This window comes from Macrobrachium rosenbergii, chromosome 2 (genome assembly GCF_040412425.1).
Source record: "Macrobrachium rosenbergii isolate ZJJX-2024 chromosome 2, ASM4041242v1, whole genome shotgun sequence".
NCBI lineage: Eukaryota > Metazoa > Arthropoda > Malacostraca > Decapoda > Palaemonidae > Macrobrachium > Macrobrachium rosenbergii.
Genome location: NC_089742.1, coordinates 73,524,419 through 73,551,243, shown reverse-complemented (window position 1 = coordinate 73,551,243; position 26,825 = coordinate 73,524,419). Strand labels below are relative to the sequence as shown.

The window sequence follows — 26,825 nt, the reverse complement described above, 5'->3', positions numbered from 1 at the left end:
AGCTTGTGCATGGTTTTGTGGTTCATTTCTTAAAGATTGGGATGAAGCTGACTTTCTCCATGTTACCGCATCAGATGAAGTTATAGTGCTGTATATAGTAGTTGAAAGAATCTGATATCAAGCCATTTCATGTTATCAGCAAGCCCAACATCACTTAGCAACAGAGAGAAGACCGTGCATGGTTTTGTGGTTCATTTCTTAAAGACTGGGATGAAACTGACTTTCTCCATGTTGCTGCATCAGATGAATTCTTCATTTACACAGTCAGGAAGCAAATCATAAAAATTACATTATTTGGGCTGCAAAGTTGGATGATATCAGCGATGACGTCCACTATCGCCAAGTTGTGAAATTTCCTGAATGTTTGGGAATTTTTCTGTTTCACAGCCAAAAGGTTAATGTGGATCATCAAAGAAAAAGGACAGTCATGGAATGGCGAATACTTCAGAGAAACTGGGCTTACTGATGGAGTATTTCCTTTCCTCAAAGATCCTGAAAATGTGTTATCTGTTGAAGTCACATTTTTGCATGATAAGGCACCATGTTTCAAGGCTCTTCAGACACAGGAGCTGCTTCAAAACAGTGGTATCGATTTCTTCTCGTCAAGAGAATTTCCAGGTAGCTCCCCTGACCTTAATGTGTGTGAAAACATTGGTAGTATCTTAAAGGATCGTGTTGAAGTGCACACAGTGAACTATGATGGTATACCAAGCCTCGACGACCTGTAAAGAGAGGTGACCGAAGTGCTCAGGGAAATGGAGTTTGAGTCTCAGCTTTTTTGCGATTTGCTGAAATCATACTCCTCAAGAATGCAGGCTGTGGTACAGGCAGATGGAGGCCACACAAAATATTAAATACTCCGAGAGAAACTTAAATAAATACCCGTTCTAAATTACTTTTGTTTTTGTACATATCAATTTTAGTTTATGATGTAGAGGGGGGGCCTCTAATTTCGAAACACCCTGTATGTATATATATAAAAATATATATATATATATATATATATATATATATATATATATATATATATATATATATATATATATATATATATATATATATATATGTATACATATATATATATATATATATATATTATATATATATACATATATAGATATATATATAGATATATGTATATATATATTACATATATATATATATATATATATATATATATATATACGTATATATCTATATTATATTATGTTATATATGTATATATATATATAATTTTAGTAAATGGAACTATGTAAACTTGCGCTCTATAAAAATCCTAACTGTTGACTGATCTAGACAAAATTTTGCACGCAGCCCTCATTTGACCCCCAAGAAGGTTTTCGCGTAGGTTTCAGGCCCGTACCCCAACCTCCCTCCCCTTTCCTCATCCCCCTTCCCCCTTCTCTTTGAAACTAATGTGATAAATAAACTGTACAGGTTTATCATACCTCATTTCATGTACTCGAGACCTTAGAAACATTTTCATGCTTTTTTTTTACTGTGATTAATACTTCTGTATCAAAGTTTGTGTTTAGGTTTAGTCGGGGTTTGTGTTTAGGTTTCGCAGGGGATGTGTTTAGGTTTAGTGGGGGTGTGTTTAGGTCTAGTTGGGGTGTGTTTAGGCTTGGGGGGCTGCATTTAGGTTCAGTGGGTGGTGTGTGTTTAGGTTTAGTGGACGTGTGTTTAAGTTTGGTGGGAGGGGTGTTTAGATTTAGTGGGTGATGTGTTTAGGTTTAGTTGGGGTGTGTTTAGGTTTGGTGAGAGGGGGTGTTTAGGTTTAGTGGGGTGTATTTTGGTTTAGTGGGGTGTGTTTAGGTTTGTTGGGAGGGTTGTTTAGGTTTAGTGGATGATGTGTTTAGGTTTAGTGGGAATGCGTTTTGGTTTAGTGGGGGTGTGTTTAGGTTTAGTGTGGGTGTGTTTTGGTTTAGTGGGGTTGTGCTTAGGTTTAGTTGGGTGTGTGTTTAGGTTTAGTGGGGGTTATGTTTCGATTTAGGGGGTGTTTAGGTTTAGCATGGACATGCTAATCAAAACCACACCACACGTTACTTCCTTTCTATGGTAAATGATCAGCTGTCATTCAGAGTTTTCCCTGGCAGTGCTGGGTTGGTCAGGTAATGTCTGTGTGTGTGTGTGTATGTATATGTATGAATGTACTTCATAAATCCACGATAATATGTATGTAAGTGTTCTGTCGATAATGAAACTGTCAGCTTCAACTTGCTACTGATTAGGTAATCCTTGACAAACAGAAAAGAAAGATGGGTTAGCGGTTTGATGACTGGGGAAAATGTAGGCCAAGGTTTTAATTGTGACATATCTCAGTTGTCTCATTTTTTCATGCGACAACCTGATTACGCTGAAGATAGGATTTTAAATATACACGAAAGCATCCGTTTCTGATTTGGTTCAGTCTTCTGGTTGATCTTGCAGTATATTTAGTTACATTATTGTTGTGATAGGATAGTTTAACATTATAAATTGAATGCTTGAAGAAAAATCTGAATTTAGCTTGAATATAAGGTACCAGTGCGAATAGCGTGATACTGGTTGATGACGATATACCCTTATGTACACAATGAAGATCTTTGCTCTCGCCGAAATTTGAACGCGTTACAAATATATAGACCTTTTACCCAAATTTGAAACAGATTCCAGAAGACGTCCTGATGGGTTACTTGCAGTAAGCTCTACTGTTGTACATTAGAGAAGTAAAGGCCGATGTACTTTCGTTATCGGAAATATTTTATATTCATGATAAGCTCAAACCTTTGAGAAGCAGCGTGACTTCATCTTATATTCCAGAAGATTTTCTGTCAGCAACGAAGTTCCAAATTTGCCGCAGATAGTTAAACGTAGTTAAACAATCGTGCAATTAAACCGAATTAGTTCAAGTTGGTGTTTGTGATAAGTGACATTCCTTCTATCCAATTTTTTCACAGTACCGAGGGGCGAAAGAGGAAAGAATCAGAAAGTTATGAGTTGTCTTCTTGAAAGAGAGATCATGATCAGAGCTGTGTCTTCGGAGGACTTGGCTAGATGTATCCAAGAATTCTGAGGATAAAATTTCGTCTTTACTGTAAAATGCTATTACATTTATTGTACATCATGTTTTAGGAGTGACAGGGAAAACTAACGCTTGCTAAACCACCCAAAGATTGATTAATAACAACAGAATACTGGCTCGACGCTTGACGGCTTGTCTTTGCAAATTTTGCTCACTCTCTGTGGCTCCAGAGACGTCATCATGGGGACGTTAGCTAGCTTGGAACCCTCAATTTGTGAGGTTTTTGCACTAAATAAGCTCTTTGTCGACTCTTGACTATCAGAGCAGAATAGAATATAGAATTTAGGCCAAAGGCCAGGCACTGGGACCTATGAGGTCATTCAGCGCTGAATGAGAAATTGACAGTAAGAAGGTTTGAAAGGTGTAACAGGAGGAAAACCTCGCAGTTGCACTATGGAACATTTGTTAGAGAGGGTGGGGAGTCAGATGTAATAAAGAGAATATGAACGGAGATACAGTAAAAGGAATGAAAAGTTACAGCTAGGGGTCGAAGGGACACCGCCAAGACCTTTAAGTAATGCCTACAATGCACCACGTGAGGTACGTTGACGGCCCTACCCCCATACGGGGACTAGTGAATATCGTGGCCCCAGTTAGATCGGAAGGCGAACTGTCCCTTGAATTAATTTTATTGCGACTATATATATACTCGTAATGTAAGTAGGGCTACCTTATCGAGATTTTGGCTTGAGGTAGAGTTATAATAAATTAATGTGTTAAGTGTTACCATTTTACATTATCTGATATGTATCAGCGATGTTTTTCTTTTCCATCGTTGGAGATTTTTCTCTTGATTAAATAAAACCCCGTTGTATTTAGGAAATATATTAAAAACGTTAAAATTGCTACAGTTTCAAGACCAACTGGTCTCCTGTTCTGATGATGATAAAATACAAAAAGGAAAAGCTACAAATGTTAAGAAAGAAAGAAAAAAAATATAACAAGCCACCTTTGGTCGTTACCGAACCGACACTATAAATAACAACTGTTGAATATTCAGCGACCTGACAAAATTATTAATTAAAACAAACAATACACAGAAAAGGAGATAGCTGAAGCTGCCCTCATTAGGGCAGTGCCCAATTTCAACCTAATTGGTGGCAACTATAAGTTTGCCGGTTTGTTGTCCTAATATGTAATTCAAGCAGCCTATCTTAACAATATTGTCAGGTTGTTCAATGTTAATAGTGGCAGTTCGGTAATGACTGAAGGTGGCCATTATTTTTTTTTTCTCAACGTTTGAAACTTTCCATCTTTTACTTTATTCTGTAATCGCCTGAAGAGGAGACCAGTTGGTCCTGAAACTAATGAATTTTAACGTTTTTAATATATTTCCCAAATACAACGGGATTTTCATTTATTCTTATAGCACGGCAAGTGTGCGTATTATATTTATTTTCTCTTGATACTTCATTAGCGGCTACGGCAGAGTAGTGACTTCAGCTGCCTTGAAAAGAGAAAGTTATGTCGAAATATTCAACCTTGTGCTTAAAAATTTATATTTTTGCCTGACAGTAGGCCTTCATCTAGTTTCATTCTCTTTATTGATAAAACAAGAATAACCAGTGTTGAATAAGCTAGTTTCTTGAGATATATAGTTTGTAGTACACACACTCAAGATCAGTTCATGAATTAAAGGTAAGCCTGTGAATGTGAGTATTTCTGCCCATTATCTCATTATGCTTAGTGTTAGACGTCACCCATCCAGGAGGAACCTATTAACCAGAGAGGCCCTTCATTCTTTCCTAACGAGAGATCGTAAGGCTGTTGGAGCCTAATTTATACTGTAGACTTAAGGCTCCATCGTAAGGCTGTTGGAGCCTAATTTCTAGATTTAGGCTCCATCGTAAGGCTGTTGGAGACTAATTTCTAGACTTAAGGCTCTATCGTAAGGCTGTTGGAGTCAAATTTCTAGACTTAAGGCTCCATCGTAAGGCTGTTTGAGCCTAATTTCTAGACATAAGGCTCCATCGTAAGGCTGTTTGAGCCTAATTTCTAGACTTAAGGCTCCATCGTAAGGCTGTTTGAGCCTAATTTATACTGTAGGCTTAAGGCTCCATCGTAAGGCTGCTGGAGCCTAATATTCTAGGCTCCGCAAGGAGACTGACCCATCAGTGCACCTCTCATGATGAACTGAAGGCATTATTAAAGTGTATTTGCAGCGTTCCTTCGGCCCCAAGCCGCACCCACTTTTTAGTCTTTCACTTAACCTTCATTCTCGCTTGGTTTTTTCAGTCTTGCTGTCCAACCTCTCTATATCTATTACACCTCAGTGTAGCTGTGAAGTTTTCACCATTTCCACTAATAGATCCTTGTACTTCATCTCCTTTATTTTGTAGATCTCTGTTATCTTGCTGTCCAACAACTCCAGCTTCTTTTCGCTGTCTTAAACGCTGAATGACCAAAACTGCCCCAGTGCTTTGCTTGACAGTCTAAATTTTATAAGATCAAATCAATTCTAGATTAAGATGGTTCGAAAATGGTTTTGGTTCTTTAGAATTGCAAACTCGAACCTGTCTAGTACTTTGTAATGGGGCTTATTATTGAATTAAATTGGTTGAATGTAAGTTTACAAAGTTACGGGTTTCCACTATCCGGCCATGGCAGATACAGTTTTTTGTTTCATGTTATATCTTTCAGCGTGGGAATGTGCTGTTTATTTATAGATGGCTCACAGGTACTTAATTGGTTCTCGTGGAGAAACGGGTAAAAAATGCACCGAATTTTCTTCGGCGCAATCGAATTTTCTGTATATCGCATAATGCTGTATAAAACTCTCAGCTACGGCCCATGAAACTCTCAGCCGCGGCCCATGAAACTTCCAGCCTCGGCCCAGTGGTGGTCTGTGTTGTTGGCACCTATAGCAGTGCCAGATGCACGATCGTGGCTAACTTTGACCTTTAATCAAATAAAAACTACTGAGGCTAGAGGGCTGCAATTTGGTATGTTTGGAGGGTGGATGATCAACATACTAATTTGCAGCCCTCTAGTCTCAGTGGTTTTTAAGATCTGAGGGCGGGTAGACAAATAGCCATCTCAATAGTTTTCTTTTACAGAAAACGAAAAAGAAAATGTTTCACTTCTAATTGTAGAGTTTAGTTAATATTAAGCAGACAGTCTTGAATATTACCATGTATAGTTCTCTATTTAGATGCAGTATTTTTTCCTCGTCTCAGAATTGGCCATACATATTGAATGGAAGACTTTCAAGGTGCTGGTCGCCCACTGATGTTTTGTGAAGAATGGTTGTTACGTCAAGTCAAAAGCATTAGCTCATTTATTCTCCTAGATCTGGGCTTTCAGAATGCGTTTCTTTCCTGAAGTCTGGTCGGTGATAAGAGTTGTATTTTTAGATTCCTGGAAAAGGTTTTGTTTACAAGTAGGGGTTATCTTTCAGTTTCTCAAAAAAAAAAAAAAAAAAATTCACTCTTTCCTTCAGCGTTTATGTTTTTCGAAAAAATTTTCTTCCAACATTTTTCATTATTGTCATTTTTGGATGCTAATCGAAATACTGCGTTAATATTGTGTTCACAGAGCCCTTTTAGTTTTCTGTAAAAGAAAACTATTGAGATGGCCCTTTGTCTGTCCGTCCGCACTTTTTCTGTCCGCCCTCAAATCTTAAAAACTACTGAGACTAGAGGGCTGCAAATTTGCATGTTGATCATCCACCCTCCAATCATCAAACATACCAAATTGCAGCCCTCCAGCCTCAGTAGTTTTCATTTTATTTAAAGTTCAAATTAGCTATGATCGTGCGTCTGGTACCTATAGCAACAACACAGGCCACCACCGGTTCGTGGCTGAGAGTTTCATACAGCATTATACGCAGAAGAGAAAACTCGATTGCGCCGAAGAGGTGGCCACGTATGATAATATATCTCTAAAGTTAAGGACCTGATATCTGTCACAGTATTGTTCCTCGGCATCGACATTGGCAAGAAACTTTGACTGCGTCGGTATTATTGTTGTTTTCAATGCTGTCATTGTTTCTGTGATCCGTATGAAAGCAGTGGTACTTCTGCAGGAGTTTCTTTGTCTGAATGCTTTATTGATATAAGAATTTTCTTCAGTAAACGATATTGTAGCGTGTTTATTTGGACCGTTCGATCTTTCAGTGCAAAGCAAATTAAGGAACGTACTAAGAAGTACTGATATTACCCCAGGAAGCAAAATGAATGAATTACCTTTTTTTGCATTCTCCATTTTTAAAATGAAAGATTGATTTTTCACTTCAGTTCAGCACCCTTAGCACTGCATTTTGACTTGATTATGAAAATATGTTACACTCCCGTATCGCATACAAATCTTCACTTATTGGGTTGAGTAGCTTTATACAAATTGGATTTTCTCATTTAATATTCTAACAGCTCAGTATCCACATTTGTAATCGTGTTGTCGAAGCCTGTAGTATCTTCTGTATGTACTAACGCTCGGAATTTTACTTGTATTAAATAATAGGTGATACGAGTATGCATCATCCGTGATTAAGTCACTACAATGTCATCATTAGTTTATATAATTGTGTTTACTCAAAGTTCCGTTTTAAAACGACGTTCTTCTCGTCGGAAACATTTAAACCAATTCCTGATTGCACAGACGACTGCGTATTGGCTCTTTTCAAGTTCAACAGCGTTGTGGAATTAGTCTGTTGAAAATCATTTCGGAATGGCTTGTCTCCTACATGAAAGCATTTGATACCTGTATCAAAAGCTGTGAAGTTCTCAGTAAAATGGCTTCTGAAATCAGATTATACCACAGTTTTCATTTTGCTCGAGATGTCTTTTCAACTGATATTTTACGTTTTCATCGTTGTAGACAGACGAACGTTTAGTCAACTTCAAGAAACTGCTCTGACAACGAGAGATGCATCGCAAAAGAAATAATCCAAAGGATGGCCACACTGTAAGAGGGAGGGAACCCCAGTGGAAGGGACAAATGACGAGGAGGAGGAGGAGGAGGAGGAGGAGGAAGAGGAGGAGGCAGAGGCAGAGGCAGAGGAGGCGGCTTTTGGAATGGTTTGGTGGAAGTGCCGGAGAAAGGGATGGGATGGAAGAAGCCTACTTAAGGCAAGTTCAGTGAGTGTCGAGTGCTACACACTTCTCGGAGGATCGATAAAGGAGTAAGTCGCACCTCATTCCTCTGGATCAAAGAAGCTGCTGGCCCAGTGTGCGTGTGTCTCTCCGAGAGTGCGTGCGCGCGCGTGAGTAGGTTGCACCTCATTTCTCTGGATCAGAGACCGGTTGCTGCAGTGTGTGTGTGTGCGTGTGTGCGTGCGTGTGTGTGTGTGTGTGTGTGTGTGTGTGTGTGTGTGTGTGTGTGTGTGGCTGGCACTTCATAAGTAAGAGGCATGTTGATGTAGTGGGAAAAGAATATATATCTTTTCCATCTACTGGTCTGTATTTGCGTTAATTTAGTAGAGAAAATCATGAGTTATTCCATTTCAAGATTCACGTTACTACTGGATATGAGTAGTGTTAGTTTCTCATTAGTTGTAGATCTCGGTTTTTGTGTACTGTATATCATTCTAGATGACTTAGACGAAAGAGTAGGATTTTATGAATAAAACTATCTTTTTAAACGCACCTGAGCCCACGGTTTAGTAGAAATGTTCATTTGCCATACTAGACGACGCTTATTTGTCTTGCAAGAGACCTGAAACCTTGTTCTTTTATTAGCCTTCCTGTGAATCATTTAACGCAGGGGAAACCGACGCAGCTTCTCGTGTGGAGGACACCTTCGTCACAGACCGCCTTCTCTCGCTTCAGTTTAGTTCCAGTGGAAGAGATACGACTTTATTCGAATATCGTATATTCTCTTTAGCTTTGATGGAAAAGGCAGTTTTAGGTTTCTGTAAAAGAAAACTATTGAGATGGCCATTTGTCTGTCCGTCCGCACTTTTTCTGTCTGCCCTCAGATCTTAAAAACTACTGAGGCTAGAGGGCTGTAAATTTGTACGTTGATCATCCACCCTCCAATCATCAAACATACCAAATTGCAGTCATCTAGCCTCAGTAGTTTTTTTTTATTTATTTAAAGTTAAAGTTAGCTATGATCGTGCGTCTGGCACCGCTCTAGGCGCCAACAACACATGCCACCCCGGTTCGTGGCTGAGAGTTTCATACAGCATTATGCGCTGTACAGAAAACTCGATTGTGCCGAGGAAACTTCGTCGCATTTTTTACTTGTTTATTATAATGTTTAAGTCGTTTGCCGTTCATATTGCTGCCTCTTACAGCAACTACGTTCTTCAGGAAGTATATTAAAATTTCATTCTCTATATCTTTTTCATAACTGTATCCTTGTGCGGACTTGTCACTTTGATCATTCCCTTCCGCTATGAAATAAAAATGTATGAAATAGATATATAGATAGATGCAGATAGATATGTCTCAGGTTTAAACACAATACAATAATTAACAACTAGATGTCAGTTTTCTGGTTAATATGTAAGTTCTTCGGAATGAAGTAGATATTCAAAGGAGAAGCAGCCAACTGTAAATCTCAGCTGAAGTCTTTTACCATCTGTAAAATTTACATCTTGCTTTCGGCTTTGAAATGTGGCTTGCTGTTAATTCCGTAGGGGGTTAGTGCCGTTAGTGCACCTCATGCGGTGCACTGTAGACATTACTTGAGGTTCTTTGCAGCGTGCCTTCTGCCCCTAGCTGCAACCCCTTTCGTTTCTTTTACTGTACCCCTTTCATATTCTGATTCTTCCATCTTACTTTCCACCCTTTCCCAACAATTGATTCGTAGTGCAACTGAGAGGTTTTCTTCCTGTACACCTTTCAGACCTTTTACTGTAAATTTTCGTTTCAGCGCTGAATGACCTCATAGGCCCCAGTGCTTGGCCTTTGGCCTAAATTCTATATTCAGTTCAATTCAATTCAATTCAAAGTCACTGGACAAAATAAAAACTCATTCATTTATCTTTAATGCACTATTTTTGACGAATAGTTTTGTATGTTGAAGGATGGAAGTGTTAATTTCTGACTAACTTCAACTCATCCTTTTTGTCTTTCGTTTTTGTTTTGCTTTTTTCATCACTCTGTGATGAATGACGACTATTCGCTGTTAGAGTGGCACCAGGATGAGTATCCTAGCATGAAAGCTGTCCTCACAAGGCCTGATTCGAGAGAAATATCGAAGTGCAACCGAGGTTTGCCAGAGATGGGCGCTCCACGGTCTTCATATCACCCACTACCAAACAAATACGTGAACATGCATCGCGTTTCGAAGTGTGGGACCTCCGTAAGGGGTTAGTGCCGTCATTGCACCTCGCACGGTGCACTGTAGGCATTACTTAAGGTTCTTTGCAGCGTGCCTTCCGCCCCTAGCTACAACCCGTTTCGTTCCTTTTACTGTACCTCCTTTCATATTGTCTTTCTTCCATGTTACTATTTGCCACCTTCTACTAACAATTGATTCATTGTGCAACTTCGAGGCTTTCCTCCTGTTACACCTTTCAAACCTTTTATTGTCAGTTTCCGTTTCAACGCAGAATGACCTCACGTCCCAGTGCTTGGCCTAAATTCTATATTCAATTAAATTCAATTCAATTCAAACAAATACGTGGATATGCATCGCGTTTCGAAGTGTGAGATGATAGCTTCATAATTGCTGATATTTCATTCTCTTATCTCTTTTCGGTGGCTGTTATCTCTCTCACCCTGCGTCGTCGCTGGTGACTGATAATTATTTAAAAGCCACCGAATATTTTCGTGAGCAGATTGTGATAAACACCAACTCATATTGAACTTGTCTCTTATTACCAGCTAACGAAGTCTAGAGGATTGAAACACTGCCACCTGAGTTGAATGGTTAAGAGGAAAGATATCCTGCACCAAAAGAAAAAAAGAAATGACCAAAAAAGAATTAGTATTGAAATAGCTTCAGCCCTCAGTGATGTCCTCGTAAGCTATTCCTTTGAAGGATGGAAGATTTTGGAACTACCCGTAAGCTTATAAGGCTGCGAGTGAATGGCGGAAAAAGCAATAATATGCGGGGAAGTGGAAGACCTGAAAATGGAGGAGTGAACGTTGGCATGGATAGTGGAAGAATAGGACTGTTCATTCATGTTAACGTTTCGGAGAAAATGTGACGAATGATGGTAAGGTCAGAGAAGTGAATCACAGAGTGAGACTAGTAAGGCGACAGTCGCAGGGTCTCTGCCCAAGTTTGGAAGAGAAATATCTTAGAATCAGAAGTTAAAATGTAAGATAGACAATGGCGTAACTAAGGGGGCGGGGGCAGGACTGTGCTGTTTTAGTTTTAGCTTTATGAAATAAAGTAAATGACTGAGATGTTAAGGCTTAAAATGTGTGTTTAATTTTCACCTCTTGAGTAATTTTTAGCACGGGACTGGGCTGACATTTCCAGAGTCCACCCCGGGCGCCACTAACGCTAGTTATGCCACTGGATGGAAGTTAATAATAATGAAAGTGAAAGGTAAAAGTGGTTACAATGGATGATTTGCACAGCATATAAATGGGGTGATAAGGTTTGATAGGGTTAGAAATATACATTACCGCAAAGACATGGTAAAAATGTTGAGTGGAAAGATGGTTTAGTCACGTGAAGAAAATTGACAATAAAGAGTTAGTAGAAAGTATGAGTACCTCACCAGAGTTTTTGGAGAGAGAGGAAATGGAGACCGTGAGTATGCCGGTTAAATAATGCAGGTGATGTTGGAATGGAAGGACCTTATTTCCAGGAAGCGTGAAGGGGCGTGTAAACGTGAAGGGCCGTGTAAGAATATAAAATGGAGACAGATAAGGCAGTTTGTGGCGCTGTATTGATGCTCTGCAAACGAGACTTCTGTGTAGGTGTATGGGATCTTTCCTAGATAGTGACCCCCAAGAATTTTCGGGGGTCGTTATCTAGGACTAATATTTCTTGGGGGTCATTATCTTTATGATATTTAGTCTTTTGTAGATGTTTTTATGGTCATCCCCAACGGGCATGTATAAAACACGTTGCAAAGGTGGATACGTAGCAGGTTAAAACCCCTTGGGGTCACTGTCTAGGAAAGATCAGGTGTATGAAACTGCAGATGACGTCAAACCTTTGCAATTATTGTCTGTCAATGGTAGATCCAATCCGATTATTTTATCCATTATTAAAAATGCAGTTGACTTATCGTCTGCCTGATATGCATCGCTAAACAAAACCCCTGTAATGCATATCCTTTCAGCAGCAGCGCGCAAGAACCCGCATATGAGACAAATCCTGTTCAGTCCACAGCACATTTGTACGCCGTACCAGTATTTCTAGAAACAGGTTCAGTTTGCATTGGTCGATATGTGGAGGCTTATTCAATTTCATTTGTGTCTTTTATTGGCCTTAAAATATATATGTGACAGTAAGATTGTGAAACCAGGGATTTCACGAAATCCTTGAAATTTCCAGGGAATTTGTGAAATCACCAATTCATTTAAGAACATTTGATCCCCGAGGGGCTAGTACTAAACATGGAGAAACAGTGATTCATCTACACTGTTTCGCCGTGTTTAGTACTAGCCCTTGGGGATCAAAATGTTCCTAAGTGAATTGGTGATTTCACGAATTCCTGAAAATTTCAGGAATTCAGTGAAATACCTGGTTTCACAGTCTTAATGTAACATACACACACACACACACACACACATATATATATATATATATATATATATATATATATATATATATATATATATATATATATATATATATATATATATATATATATATATATATATATATACTGTATATATACACATATATAATACACACACACACACATACAGTGTATATATATATATATATATATATATATATATATATATATATATATATATATATATATATATGTGTGTGTGTGTGTGTGTGTGTGTGTGTGTGTGTGTGTTTGTAGGTAGATAGATAGATGATGTGTGCCGTTTGAACCTGCGATGTTTGAAGTTACCTTTGAGCTGTAGGAGGGATTAAAACAATAAGTTGACCTATCACTCATGGCTTCGCACTCATGACCCTGAGGGGTGAGAGCCCAAAGGGGCTTGATCAGCTTCTTTTAATTTCCGCCTCTAGCTGAATGGAAACATTTTTATATATACGAGCATATATATATATATATATATATATATATATATATATATATATATATATATATATATATATATATATATATATATATAAAATGTGTCAATGTAATATGCTGATACCAGCATTGACGTTAATATCGGCATAATTACATAAAATTTACACATTCTGTTCTCCTCAATTACTGTGTTTGAAAAGGTACAGCGGATTAACGCTTATGAAATTGAAACATGGCTCCATAGTCAGCAATGGTTTAGATAATAATTGATAGGGGTAAATACATAACAAAACGGTGAAGGCAAAATGAGTAATATTGTTGTAGATTCGCTTTCTTGATGAACAGTGTTAAGTACACACCAGAAGCTTCGAGGGAATTAGTCGGGATGAGATATCGAAGAACTGGTTTAAGGCGGGAAGACGTTACCCCCTTTCCCCCCCGAAGTCGGGCTCTCGTAAGCCCTGGAGAGGTCGGTACACTCACGTTTTGTATTGACGCTCCACAATGGATACGAATCATTGGAACAAGCTCATAAGGGGAGGTGCATAAGTTTCCCTTTATTTCTTTGGGCACGGAGATGTTATTACCTTGGATATTTATTATTTCCAAGTGTTATCACTCGATTAGGATGTTGTATATTAAATTCAGAGTTAGAGTAAGTTAGGGAGTAAGACAGTAGTTCAGTATCCCTCTGTTGCGCATCACTTCATCCGCTCTCAGAGCTATTTGTTTGATTGTTGCTGATATTTCCCGGACCCGATATATTCTTGAGAGTGGTCTGCTGCAGTGCTGCACGTCGATGAATCTGTGATGCATTAACCAGGATTTAATTCGTTTTGCAAATGTGAAAACAGTTCAGGGTTTAATTGTGATCAAAAGTGGCCTTGAAATGAACGGTTGACTCGCCTATTTAGTTTGACCCCATTTTATTACTTTTTCCCCTTTACATTCCCATCGACGCTTCATTTCAGAACGACCTTGATTATATAAACTGGCACCGTGATATTATTTGGACAGTCCTTTTACTTAGCCTTTATACCTTTTGCTATAAAACCGTAGGGGGGTAGTGACGTCAGTGCACCTCATGCCTGCACTGTAGGGAATACGTAAGGTTCTTTGCAGCGTGCCTGCGGCCCATAGCTGCAACCCCTTTCATTCTTTTTCTGTGCCTCTGTTCATATACTCTTTCTTCCTTCTTGCTATCCACCCTCTCCTAACAATCGTTTCATAGTGCAAGTGCAAGGTCTTCCTTCTGTTACACCTTTCATTCCTTTCTACTCTCAATTTCCCTTTCAGCTCTGAATGACCACATAGGTGCCAATGCTTGGCCTTTGGTCTAAATTCTATATTCCATCCCATTCTTAGAGGTGACATCCTAATTAGATGATAAGTACAGTCATATTTGAATTCAGTTGGTAAAGGTCTGCTTGGAAAGAAAATTATATCTGATTTTTTATAACTATTTTTATGGTGTGAATGTTTGAATCAGTATATCCTGGACCTCGGAGTACCTTCCCGTCAAATCTTTTGAGGGACTGATACTGATGTTAAAGGATGGTTAATAATAATAATAATAATAATAATAATAATAATAATAATAATAATAATAATAATAATAATAATAATAATAATAATAATAATAATAATATCGTTTGAATCAGTATATCCTGGACCTCGGGGTACCTTTCCGTCAAATCTTTTGAGAGACTGATACTAAAGGACGGTTAATAATAATAATAATAATAATAATAATAATAATATCGTTTGAATCAGTATATCCTCGACCTCGGGGTACCTTTCTGTCCAGTCTTATGCGGGACTGATGGAAAAGGCTGGTTAATAATAATAATAATAATAATAATAATAATAATAATAATAATAATAATAATAATAATAATACGGACTAAAGAAATAAGCCTCACCATAGGGTTCGACGCATTTAATACGGATTCAACAAAATTAAAGGCAGAACTTGATGACAAAACGGCGAATAGAAGTTTTAGCGTAAATCATTGTACGTTTTCTCTACCTTTCAAAAACTGCTTTAGATAAGGGGACAGTCCTTGGTGGCATGAATATATATATATATTATATATATATATATATATATATATATATATATATATATATATATATTATATATATATATTTGACTTTTCATTGTCAGAAGATAAGTTACACTAAAAGAAAGTGATCAGGATTAAATACTGCTCTTGCTTATTCGTCAAAGAAAACTGTTGGGGCTAGTTTGAGTGAGAGCAAAAATGATCGAATAAATATATTATATATATACAGTATATATATAAATATATATAAAATATATATATAAATATATATATATATATATATATATATATATATATATATATATATATATATATATATATATATATATATATATATATATATATACACATGTGTGTATGTGAGAGAGAGAGAGATCATTGACTAAATAAAGAAAAATAACAGGTAAAACCGAAAACGCTTGCAGGGGAAATTTATTTCCCGCCCATCATTCCTTCTGTTCGGAAAGGAAGCGAAATGTGGACCAGTTTCGAGAAGTGTTTTTAGCCATAATACTCCAAAGACTTGCTAAATTAGGTAAAAAAAAAAAACAGTTTAGGGTGTTCACCTGAAAGGGGGAAAGGAAACGCCATTCAGAAAGAGGTGTTTTGCACTTTCGACTGGATGTTGCGTTTCATGAGAATTTTATGGGTGAGATTGGTAATGCGTGATAAGCCACTATCTTATCTGAAGCTTCGTCGCGATTAAGCCCCAGAACACTGAGCATTCGGCAAATCTACCAAGTAAACAAGCATGTTTTAAATGTATTTATGAATCTGTTATTTAAAGTCTTTTATAAGTTAAGAAAAACCACTCTTGAAGTTCTATTTCCGCTGAATAGTGCTTGCAAACTAATAGGATTTAACGATAAAATTCATTAGTAACTATGATAACATTTGCATTTTGTTATCATTTTGGTATGTGTCACTATCTGTACTTGACCGACATACTGCGGTATGCCGAGGGCTTTAGTGTTTGAATTGCAGGTGCTGGTGACACATTTCATACACTGCCTCTGAGGCGAAAAGAATGATCTAAGCTCTAGGAAGAAATTAACCTTGGACAAAGGCCTTAGTAAATACCAGACAACTGAATGTCTTACCATTTTCCCAGGTAGCCTACCACTCGTTTTTCATCGTTATCGCCTTTGCTAGCCATTCAGTGCCATCAGACGAGGCCTTTAGGCGAGGTTACGTACGGTAAAACACAGGCATTACTTAGGTTCTTTGCAGCGTGCCTTCGGCCTCTAGCTGCAATCCCTTTTCGTTCCTTTTACTGTACCTCCTTTCATATTCTCTTTCTGCCGTCTTACTTTCCACCCTCTCCTAACAACCTCTTTCGTTCCTTTTACTGAACCTCCTTTCATATTCTCTTTCGTCCGTCTTAGTTTCCACCCTCTCCTAACAACTGATATATAGTGCAACTGCGAGGTTTTCCTTCTGTTACACCTTTCAAACCTTCTAATGTCAATTTCATTTCCGTTTCAGCGCTGAATGACCTCATTGGTCCCAGTGCTTGGCCCTTGGCCTAAATTCTATGTTCAATTCAATTTAATTCAACTTTTACTAGCCATTCAGTGCCATCAGACGTGGCCTTAAGGCCAGGTTTCGTACGGTAAAAGGAGTTATTTTTGTGAGATGTTCTAGACTCCTTTGCTTAGTTTAGTTCCTGAAGATTACTTTACATTTACTTCAGCAATGACGACTTATCAAGTTAAAAGGAAAATGACGTTGAGGGTTATTTGGAGCTCAGACAAGAATTTTCAGGACATTCTTTGACTGCGGAAAAACGAACATGTATTAACAGAGTTGAAAGGATGGAAACTAGATGATTGCACTATGACAGTATCTCCTTATTTTCTTACCGAGTGGCTAGAGCGAATTTTTTTGTCAGTTTCGGAAGGCAGAACAAGTCATCAAACTTCTCATAACTATTATTATTATTATTATTATTATTATTATTATTATACCTTTTCATCTGATCTTCAGGAAACTGGGCAGAAATGTACCCCATGGTTCCCTGGATAATTGCCCAAAAATTTGAAGGTCACATGATTCAAGAAATAATTGTCAAAAAATCGGATTGTACTCTTAATAACAATTGCAGACAAAATTTCACTTACGTATCAGTTTCCAATGATGTCCTTCAATGTCTAGGGGCACTCACACCAATATGTCGGATTTTTCTACGTTTCCCGGAGGAACGGTAAAACTGGCGGTGATGCAGGTTGTGCCATCCAGTGAAGATCCTCAGTTGATGTGAAATGGTTCTTTAAGACATGTATGAAAAAATAAGTAAAAAATCATCCGAAGTTTCTTCAACCCAATCGGGTTTCTGTAAAGCGTATAATGCTGTGCGTAACTTTCAGCCACGGCCCGGTGATGCCCTTTGTTTTTGGTACCTATAGCGCTGCCAGACGTACGATTATGGCTAACTTTAACCTTAAATAAAATGAAGACTACTGAGGGTAGAGGGCTGCAATTTGTTATGTTTGATGATTGGAGGGTGGATGATTAACATATCAATTTGCAGCCCTCTAGCCTCTGTAGTTTTTAAGACCTGAGGGCGGACAGAAAAATTGCGGACGGACAGACAAAGCTGTCACGATAGTTTTCTTTTACAGAAAATTAAAAACGGACAGAACCTCAGATGACGAAGGTCGAGGTGAACGGGATTTTCTCGGAAGATTAACTATGAGACAGGAAAAATCCTTTGCTATGGTAAATTTGACTAATTTCACTAGACAAACAGATATCTAGATTATGAATATTGTTGTTTATATTCATGGTAAGGGCATAGATTGTTATTGGTAATACTGGGGTACCATATTGTATGAAGAGATGTTTCAAAGCACCGCCTGTGTTGCTGTAGCGACGCTTGCTTCTTGTCTTAAGAGAGAGAGAGAGAGAGAGAGAGAGAGAGAGAGAGAGAGAGAGAGAGAGAGAATGACGTTCTGATCCAGCAAATTCCGATGAATAAATTGCTTGGTAATTTTTTGTCAGTATACTTTGACCTGCATTGAAGTACTATTCATATGCATACTTTGGGTCTTCATTGTTAGTAACGTTTAATTTCTCGTTCTTCTTCAGTCTTAATCTTGAATACACAGGAGAGGTGTACTCTAGGTACATCTCACAGGTCCTTCAACACCAAAAGTGAAAAAATGCGCCGAAGTTTCTTTAGCGCAGTAGAGTTTTCTGTACATCGGATAATCAAGGTCACCGAAAATAGATCTATCTTTCGGTGGTCTCGGTATAATGCTATATGAGTCGCGGTCCATGAAACTTTAACCACGGGCCGGTGGTGGCCTTTCTATATCGTTGCCAGATGCACGATTATGCTAACTTTAACCTTAAATAAAATAAAAAAAACTACTGAGGCTAGATGGCTGCAATTTGGTATGTTTGATGATTGGAGGGTGGATAATCAACAATTTACAGCCCTCTGGTCTCAGTAGTTTTTAGCAAGGTCTAGAGAGTACAGTATAATCTTTAGACCTTGGTTTTTAGGATCTGAGGGCGGATGGACGGACAAAGCCGACACGATAGTTTTCTTTTCTTTTCTTAAGCAAATATGCCCCTCATGTTGAGACAGTTAAGAAACTACATAGGTGCAACGAAAACAACTTATTGACCTTCTCTTCCAAAACTTTGCCTGATACATAACTATTGGGTGTCTACTGGTCAGAATTAAGAAACTCACAGTAAACCAAACCTAGCAAGTGCTTCGAGTGTTATGAAAACGGCCACATTCAAGTATCTGAACGAAAAGAAATTCTGCGTATGTTCTAAAGAGCATAATGATGCGGGTCAGTGGCCGGGTAATAGATTTTCTTTTCACCGTAAAGGTGAACATTCCCGGAATTGGAAAATTTGCGTCGAAAAACTTTGAACAAACAAAATATGATGGGGCTAATAAAAGCCCTGAATCTTACATATCCCTGTTATTAAGAACAAGACTCGCCTTGAGTCACTTCAGCTTTAAGTTACTAAATACCTTATCTCGCAAGTTGACTAAAATTTTCCTTTCACACACTTTGCTTCAGAGCTACAAGAGTCTGAGAGCTAGAGCAGAACAACTAAAGATTGTTTCATGATCATGTTACGGGAGTTAGTGCTTCTAGGAGACCATTTGCTGACAATATAATATGAAATGCTAAAGCATCTACCAGAAAGTAGTAGGATAATTCTTTTGAAAATAATATATAAAGCATCAGAGACTTGTATATTACCCGAGAGCTGGAAAACTGCCATCATCATTCCACTTAAGAGACCCAGTAGGATGCTTTTAACTTGGCTTGCGTCTGGAAGATAATTTAAGTGATTACCAAGCTGCTTTTATTTTCAAGATCCTCTCTCTCTCTCTCTCTCTCTCTCTCTCTCTCTCTCTCTCTCTCTCTCTCTCTCTCTCTCTCTCTCTCCTCCCAGTGAACGCGCTGAAGCTGTAGTATCTAAAATAATTATGTTTAGATGCTAAGCTTGTGAACTTCGTTGCCTTTCCATACCTTTGTTTTTTCAAGCGAACAATAAATTTCATAACTTCTGTAAAATTCTTAGGTTTAATTTTCATAGAAATAATTAATTCGTGTGATCACGAAATATAGTATGACTCGAAGGGAAAACAAACTTAGAATTACAATGAAGTAGGAGTTATTTAGCAACTAGCGAAAGGAAAGGAGAATTTTCAGAACCTTGCAGGAAAACCTTTTTCCTCGGTTGTTTTCATGACTCCAGATGGCGAACACAGGTGACGCGGAAGCCTTCAGTCTGACAGGTGCTTTTCGAACTCTGCATCAGGGAACGCTAAGCCCGTGTGGTACAAGGCCAGCGTAACCCACCAGCAACAACATTAACTTCCTCTTCTAGGCCAGGGACATGTACTTGCTTGTGATGTATCAGTGCCACTCTGATATTAGAAAGTAGTTCTAGTGTATATTCTGTTTATTCTTCGGTTTTAGTTTCCCGTAAAAGAAAACTATTGGGATGGTTATGTCTGTCCGTCCGCACTTTTCTGTCCGCCTGCATATCTTAAAAACTACTGAGGCTAGAGGGCTGCAATTTTTATGTTGATCACCCACCCTCCAATCATCATACATACTAAATTGCAGCCCTCTAGCCTCAGTAGTTTTTATTTAAGGCTAAAGTTAGCCATGATCGTGCGTCTGGCAGCGCTATAGACATGCCACCACTGGGCCGTGGCTGAAAGTTTCATGGGCGCGGCGTATTTTTTACTTGTTTATTAAAGCTTGCGGAATTTTACGTTTACATATTTTTCTATGATTGTTTTTTATGTACAGTGCCGCATGATGTATGATATTGTTATTGATACATTCAGGGTGATCCTAAATTATTGTAGACAGACTAAACTATTACAGGGTTTGACTGACAAATAGATAAAATGAATAAGCATTCTGCACTGGCGTCAGTAACTCTGCTAGGAAAACCTTTCCACAGCCTTATCGTGGCACCTCAGTAGTAAAAGGATTCTGACGTTATATCATGACTAGTATAAATATTATGGAAGTAATGCAGCATGTCAGAAATACGGCAGGGCAGCAAAGACTTACTTGGAGAAATTGAATATGCACAACATAGGTCTGTGTATTTGTATAGGGGCATTCGGAGCTTCTCCAGTAGAAAGTGTATGTATTGTCTCCGGTATACCATCTCCTTCCATCGGGGGGGGAGGGGGGAGGGAAAGAGATAGGTCTGCGATAAATAACTAAAATAAGAGGAACAAAGGAAAACCCAAACCACAAATATGTTAACCTCTCAAGTGCTGGTAATGTCAAAACCCCATTATTTCTAAACCTTTGTAAGTTAGACTTGAAACGGAATCTAGAGCTTTAGGGACCTCAGTGGCAAACGTTGTCCTCTAGACCCAGCTAAAACGCCGTTTTGATGTGATTGTTATAACAAATAAATTGTACTTGTTGAAAATTATTGCCTGAAGATACATGAATTATACTTGTAGATGTCTGTTTATAAAAGAATTAGTACCATCCACTAACAGAAATATGTTCAGGAAAAATGGGTACGAAGCTAAACCCTAAAATAAAACAAACTTGTTAGAGGCAGCAAACAGCCCAAAAACCAAAATCCCAGCTATTCAGTTTAATTGAAATAGTGGTGGCAGTGTACAGTACTACTGCAGTAGCAGAAAAATCAGTATGAAGTTTTCTCATATGAACTATATATAGTTTGCATAAAAATAAATTTTTAACTCTGGAAAAGGAGAGAAAGTTTTGTTATTTATACAGCTTCTAATGGTATACTTCCATCTTTAAAACAGTTGACACCTGCTCACCCCATAGTACAAGAAATGCAGGAAAATGGCTGATCCTGCTGCAGGCAAGAAAATACATAAAAATAAGCTTCTGTTGGGAACCATCTCACGTATGTACTGAAGGTGATGTGAAGGCAGACAGAGCAGTCAGTGGAAGTACATCCACCATGACCTCTGTCTGAATATGCATTCCATGTAATGACTTTGGAGAATCTATCCAAACAAAGAATATAAATTATTAACGAAAAGATGGACAAACTTGACGACAAACCATAAACTGATAACTAGTAAAACTTCAGTAAGAACGTGGGTACATCCCATAGTAAAACTTCAGTGAGAAAGTGGGTACATCCCATAGTAAAACTTCAGTGAGAAAGTGGGTACATCCCATAGTAAAACTTCAGTGAGAAAGTGGGTACATCCCATAGTAAAACTTCAGTGAGAAAGTGGGTACATCCCATAGTACAACTTCAGTGAGAAAGTGGGTACATCCCATAGTAAAACTTCAGTGAGAAAGACATCCATAGTAAAACTTCAGTGAGAAAGTGGGTACATCCCATAGTAAAACTTCAGTGAGAAAGTGGGTACATCCCATAGTAAAACTTCAGTGAGAAAGTGGGTACATCCCATAGTAAAACTTCAGTGAGAAAGTGGGTACATCCCAACAGTTAACGGAAAGCAAGTTTTAAACTCACCTCCACACTAGGCTATATCCTGGACTGATGAACTGATAGGCATATTTTAACAGAATCTACGTATTTTGAACAGACAGAAAATGGAAATTTATTGCATGACACGGCAATAAATGAATTACAAGAGGGACAAAGTACTGTAAAGTGAGTATGTCTCTGAAAAAAGCAGACCACATTCTGCAAACGATAGTCAGAGACTTGGAAGAGAAATTAAATACCAGTAATCCTGTGCCTTACCTTGTTTTATCCAAATATTACAGTTAATCCCAGACAGCTTTTCATCACCTGGAAAAGCTGATCCAAATGAGAAGTTTAAAGATGGAAAGTCTGTTGGTTATTATTTTGCGCAGGTAATCTTAGAATTGGCATAAGTCTGGTTTGATTTATAATCCCAATAGCTCATGTGCTTTAAAAGTTAAGGACAAATTTTTGCTGCAAGTGCAAAGGATGGTCAGTTAAAAGGCATGGCCAATCGGTGCACTCATTTTCAGTTATTTCATTAGTATTTGTTGTAAGAGGTTCAGAAATACCAAATGATTATCGACCTTCATTTGAAAGTGCCTATAATTTTGGATAATGTCCCTGGTCAAAACAGCCCCACATAGTTTAACCGTTAAGGTGTTTGGGTTGATTCAGCCAGCTGACCAAAGCTTAAGTCGTGCATTTGAGGTCAGTTAAGGGAATTGATGCATGAAACGCCTGGTAGTCGCTCTGGAGAAGGGCTGATAAAAATGCTGCAGACATTAAAAGGGAGTGTAACGTTGCCCATGATTTTGATATTGTGAGAACTTCAATATGCCTTCACAAGCGAAGCAGGCGAGTACCAAAACCAAATAATGGTGATATGGAGGCTGATAGAACTAAAAGTGATCTAAACAAGAATGTGGTCGAGCTCATTGTTGACAAAATCTTCACATGCAGCAAGTTAGGGAAAGGTGAAGAAGAGGTGGATAAAAAAAAGTTGGGATACGAGAATTTTCTTCTGAATGAAAGGCTTATAGTGTTTCCCCCTCTTGCTATTATGAATTGGATCTACTCATATTATTTTGAATACCTATTTTATATAATTGTTGGATTGCACCATATTGCCAGGTGGTATCACAGGCCTACTCGAGATCAGAGAAAAGCCCATTTGTTTGACATTGCTTAAAGAAACCTTGTTGAATTTGGCTAAATAATCCAAGCAGTGGGCCTAGAGTAGGTTGATTCTTTCGAAAGCTAAATTGGTTAGGAAAAATTAATACTTTATTTCCAAACACCAAATTAGCCTGGTGTTAATCATCTCAGCTAGCTTACAGACACAACTGTATAGAGCAATAATTGGTCTGTAGCAAGTGGATTCAGAGGCATCCTTATTGGGTTTCGTATGTGGAATGACAATGGCACTTTTATAGCTCTTAGGTAGTGTACCAGTCTCCCATATCTTATTTATAAATTTCAGAAAAAAATCTTAGATTGTCTACCTTGGTATCCTATAAGAACATAATTCCTGTATTTTGATCAGGAAACATAATCTTGAGTGGTTCTGCTTTTTCATTTCTGTGGCAAAATTAGTGACTTGAATTTAAAACAATTAGATTTATGGCAGACATATGAAGAAACCTGGAAGAAGTTTTGGTTTAACCTTTTTACCGTAGTAGGAAGAGAATTTCCAGTATTTACTTGAGCAGCAGAAGATGATTTGGGGTCTCTGGCCGTGAGAGATTTACTAGTAGGTAGCTGAAAATCTTGGTAAACTTGAAAAGTGGGACTTGTAGTAAGAGTAAGACCTTCAGCAAACATAACAAGGGAATTTGTCTTATGGGTCTTAGTATCCTCAGGTGAGGTAGGTCTTCCCTGCTTCCTATTATCATAAAATACAAAACCTTTGCTTTTCTATTTCCTTTGCACAGATGAAACTATTTCTGAGCTGCTTGACTGGACTGTATTGTTTATGTTACTCACTGTTATAGAGCTTAGTAAGTCATCTGAACTAAATTCATCTGGGATATAGTGTTCATCCTCCTTCCCTGTCTCTGTCATGTTTAGGGGGATGCAACTTTCAAGGTTTCCTTTTTATGAGATTAATGGTTTTTTCTGCGAATGTTGAATAAAAATATTATTAGATTGAAAATAAACCTTAGCATAAATCGTTGGGGGAGAGAGAGAGGGGGAGAGAGAGAGAGACGTAAGTAAAGTTAAAGGCAACCTTATAGGGTCTCTTAAGTGGAATGATGATGGCAATGTTTCAGCTCTCAGGTGATATACCAGTCTCCCATACCCTATTTTCAAAAGAAATATCGTAGTATTTCCTGGTAGATGCTTTAGCATTTAATTTCATATTGTATCTCTCTTAGTGCACAATTCAATTAGGATAAAAAAAGATAATTGCCTACCATGGTCTTCTAGAAGCACAAATTCCTGTAATATGATCGTGAAACATAATCTTGAGTTGTTCTGCCGTAGTTCTCAGACTCTTGCAGTTCAACAGCAAAGTGTGTGAAAGGAAAATTTGGGTCAACTTGGGAAATAAGGCATTCAGTAACTGTAAGACATTCGATAAAGCTGGAGTGACTAAAGGCGAATCTTGTTCTTAATAACAGGCATATGTAAGATTCAGGGCTTTTATTAGCCCCATCATATTTTGTCTGTTCAAAGTTATTTCGACGCAAATTTTCCAATTCTGGGAATGCTCACCTTTACGGTGAAAAGAAAATCTATTACCCTGCCACTGACCCACATCATTATGCTCTCTTGAGCATGCATAGAATTTCTTTTCGTTCAGATACTTGAATGTAGCCGTTTTCATAACACTCGAAGCACTTGCTAGGTTTGGTTTACTGTGAGTTTCTTAATTCTGACCAGTAGACACCCAGTAGTTATGTATCAGGCAAAGTTTTGGAAGAGAAGGTCAGTATGTTGGTTCCGTTGCACTCGTGTAGTTTCTTAACCGACTGAACATGAGGGGCATATCTGCTTAAGACATCATCTTCTGGGAAGCTGTAAGAGCCATTGCCGAATACTGCCCCCCTTTTTTGGTGTTGAAGGACCTGTGAGATGTACCTGCTTCAATATTTTCCATGATGAGAAGTTCTGAAATTATTAAAGCTACCTCGCCTGCGTATCATTACGTGCATTGCTCCGTAGGGGGGTAGTGCCGTCAGTGCACCTCATGCGATGCACTGTAGGCATTACTTAAGGTTTTTTGCAGCGTGCCCTCGGCCCCTAGCTACAGCCTCTTATGTTCCTTTTACTGTACCTCCTTTCATATTATCTTTCTTCCATCTTACTTTCCACCCTCTCCTAACAACTGATTCATAGTGCAACTGCGAGGTTATCCTCCTGTGACACCTTTCAAACCTTCTACTGTCAATTTCAGTTTCAGCGCTGAATGACCTCATTGGTCCCAGTGCTTGGCCTTTGGCCTAAATTCTATATTCGATTCAATTACCTGCATTGACAAAAATGTTCTTACCTTAACGTTTAATGCTATGAGGCAAGATATTGCTGATCTTCTCTTGGAGACATTCAGAAGTCGTCATGAAGTGAGACCGTCTGTCTTTGTAGAAAGTAATGTTCCACTTCAAAGTTGGAGCAATTATTGTGGTAATCGAGTCAGACACAGTTATTGGTTTTTTGGGGGTAACATATTCCTCAGTCAGAACACTGCAGAAATCAGTGATCTTAACTTTGCACTCACAATCTGCTTTCTTCACTGAATGTAAAAGTAAGCAAGATAAATGTCAAAGACCTTACGGTCAGTTGTAACTTGAAGCTTAATCCTTTGCACTAAGCCATGAGGGTCCATGCTGCTGAGTAAAGCTTCACAGTTAATAAGTAGTACAGTTCAAGCACATTTTCATTTAGACCACCAGTAATTTTATGTCTGGCTTCCTTGTCATTTAGTGTTTTAGAAGTCAACAGAGAGTCCATATTAGTGCTTGGGTCTTGACTGGGGTTAGAGTCACCACTAGGAAAGAGCGGGGCTCATGAACAGAGCCAAAGGGGAACCGGCAGATCCATGGGAGGGGAATTCATTGAGGTGAAACCTTAAGAAATGAAGGGAAAGCAGTTTAAGCTATAACTGCTTGGGAACACTAAGAAAATAACACCACATATCCACGACTGGAGCAGTGAGAGCTGACTTTCCAAACAGTCCACTCCATATTTTATCCTTACAAGCACCAAGACAGGTAGGGGCACAGGTGTAAGGTAAACCTGGCTGCTAGGACGGAGACTATGTGCACATGGAATCAACTTATCTGCTGTGATGGGCTTCCCGGCGAAAGCCAAGAGTTCTAACCCAAACATTGGCGCCCTCTAGATCCTGATGACCCAGCCGTTGAGGAAAACTCCACCAAAACTACCAACAAGATCCAAACTGGCGTCGCCCTCAAATCTCACAATTAGCCTCGAATGCGAACTGCTTCGCAAATATGATCCTTTCTCCCATTCATCCGAACAGTAAATTTTGACAAATGTGGAAATATCCATGCTATTAACATCAAAGAGGACTTTGAAAATAGTTAGCTTCGAACCGGGAAATCTCTTTTTTCCCCTGTTCAAGAGCCCTCTTCCGATTCACAAACACACACACACATACATATATATATATATATATATATATATATATATATATATATATATATATATATATATATATATATAT

At 38.3% G+C, this 26,825-nt stretch overlaps 1 protein-coding gene across 2 annotated transcripts in view; it reads left to right on the top strand.

The window, feature by feature from the left end:
• HPS4 (Hermansky-Pudlak syndrome 4 protein) overlaps positions 1-26,825 on the top strand; it is a 363,238-nt gene that overhangs the window by 18,193 nt on the left and 318,220 nt on the right. Inside the window, exon 1 of one of the 2 annotated variants that reach the window (XM_067120938.1) lies at positions 16,171-16,313. The exons of the other annotated variant lie outside the window; for it this stretch is intronic. Coding sequence (XP_066977039.1) covers positions 16,294-16,313 — 20 coding nt within the window. The 5' untranslated portion in view covers positions 16,171-16,293. Of the gene's footprint in view, positions 1-16,170; positions 16,314-26,825 lie in introns of those variants that run through there. 2 annotated transcript variants of the gene reach the window in all.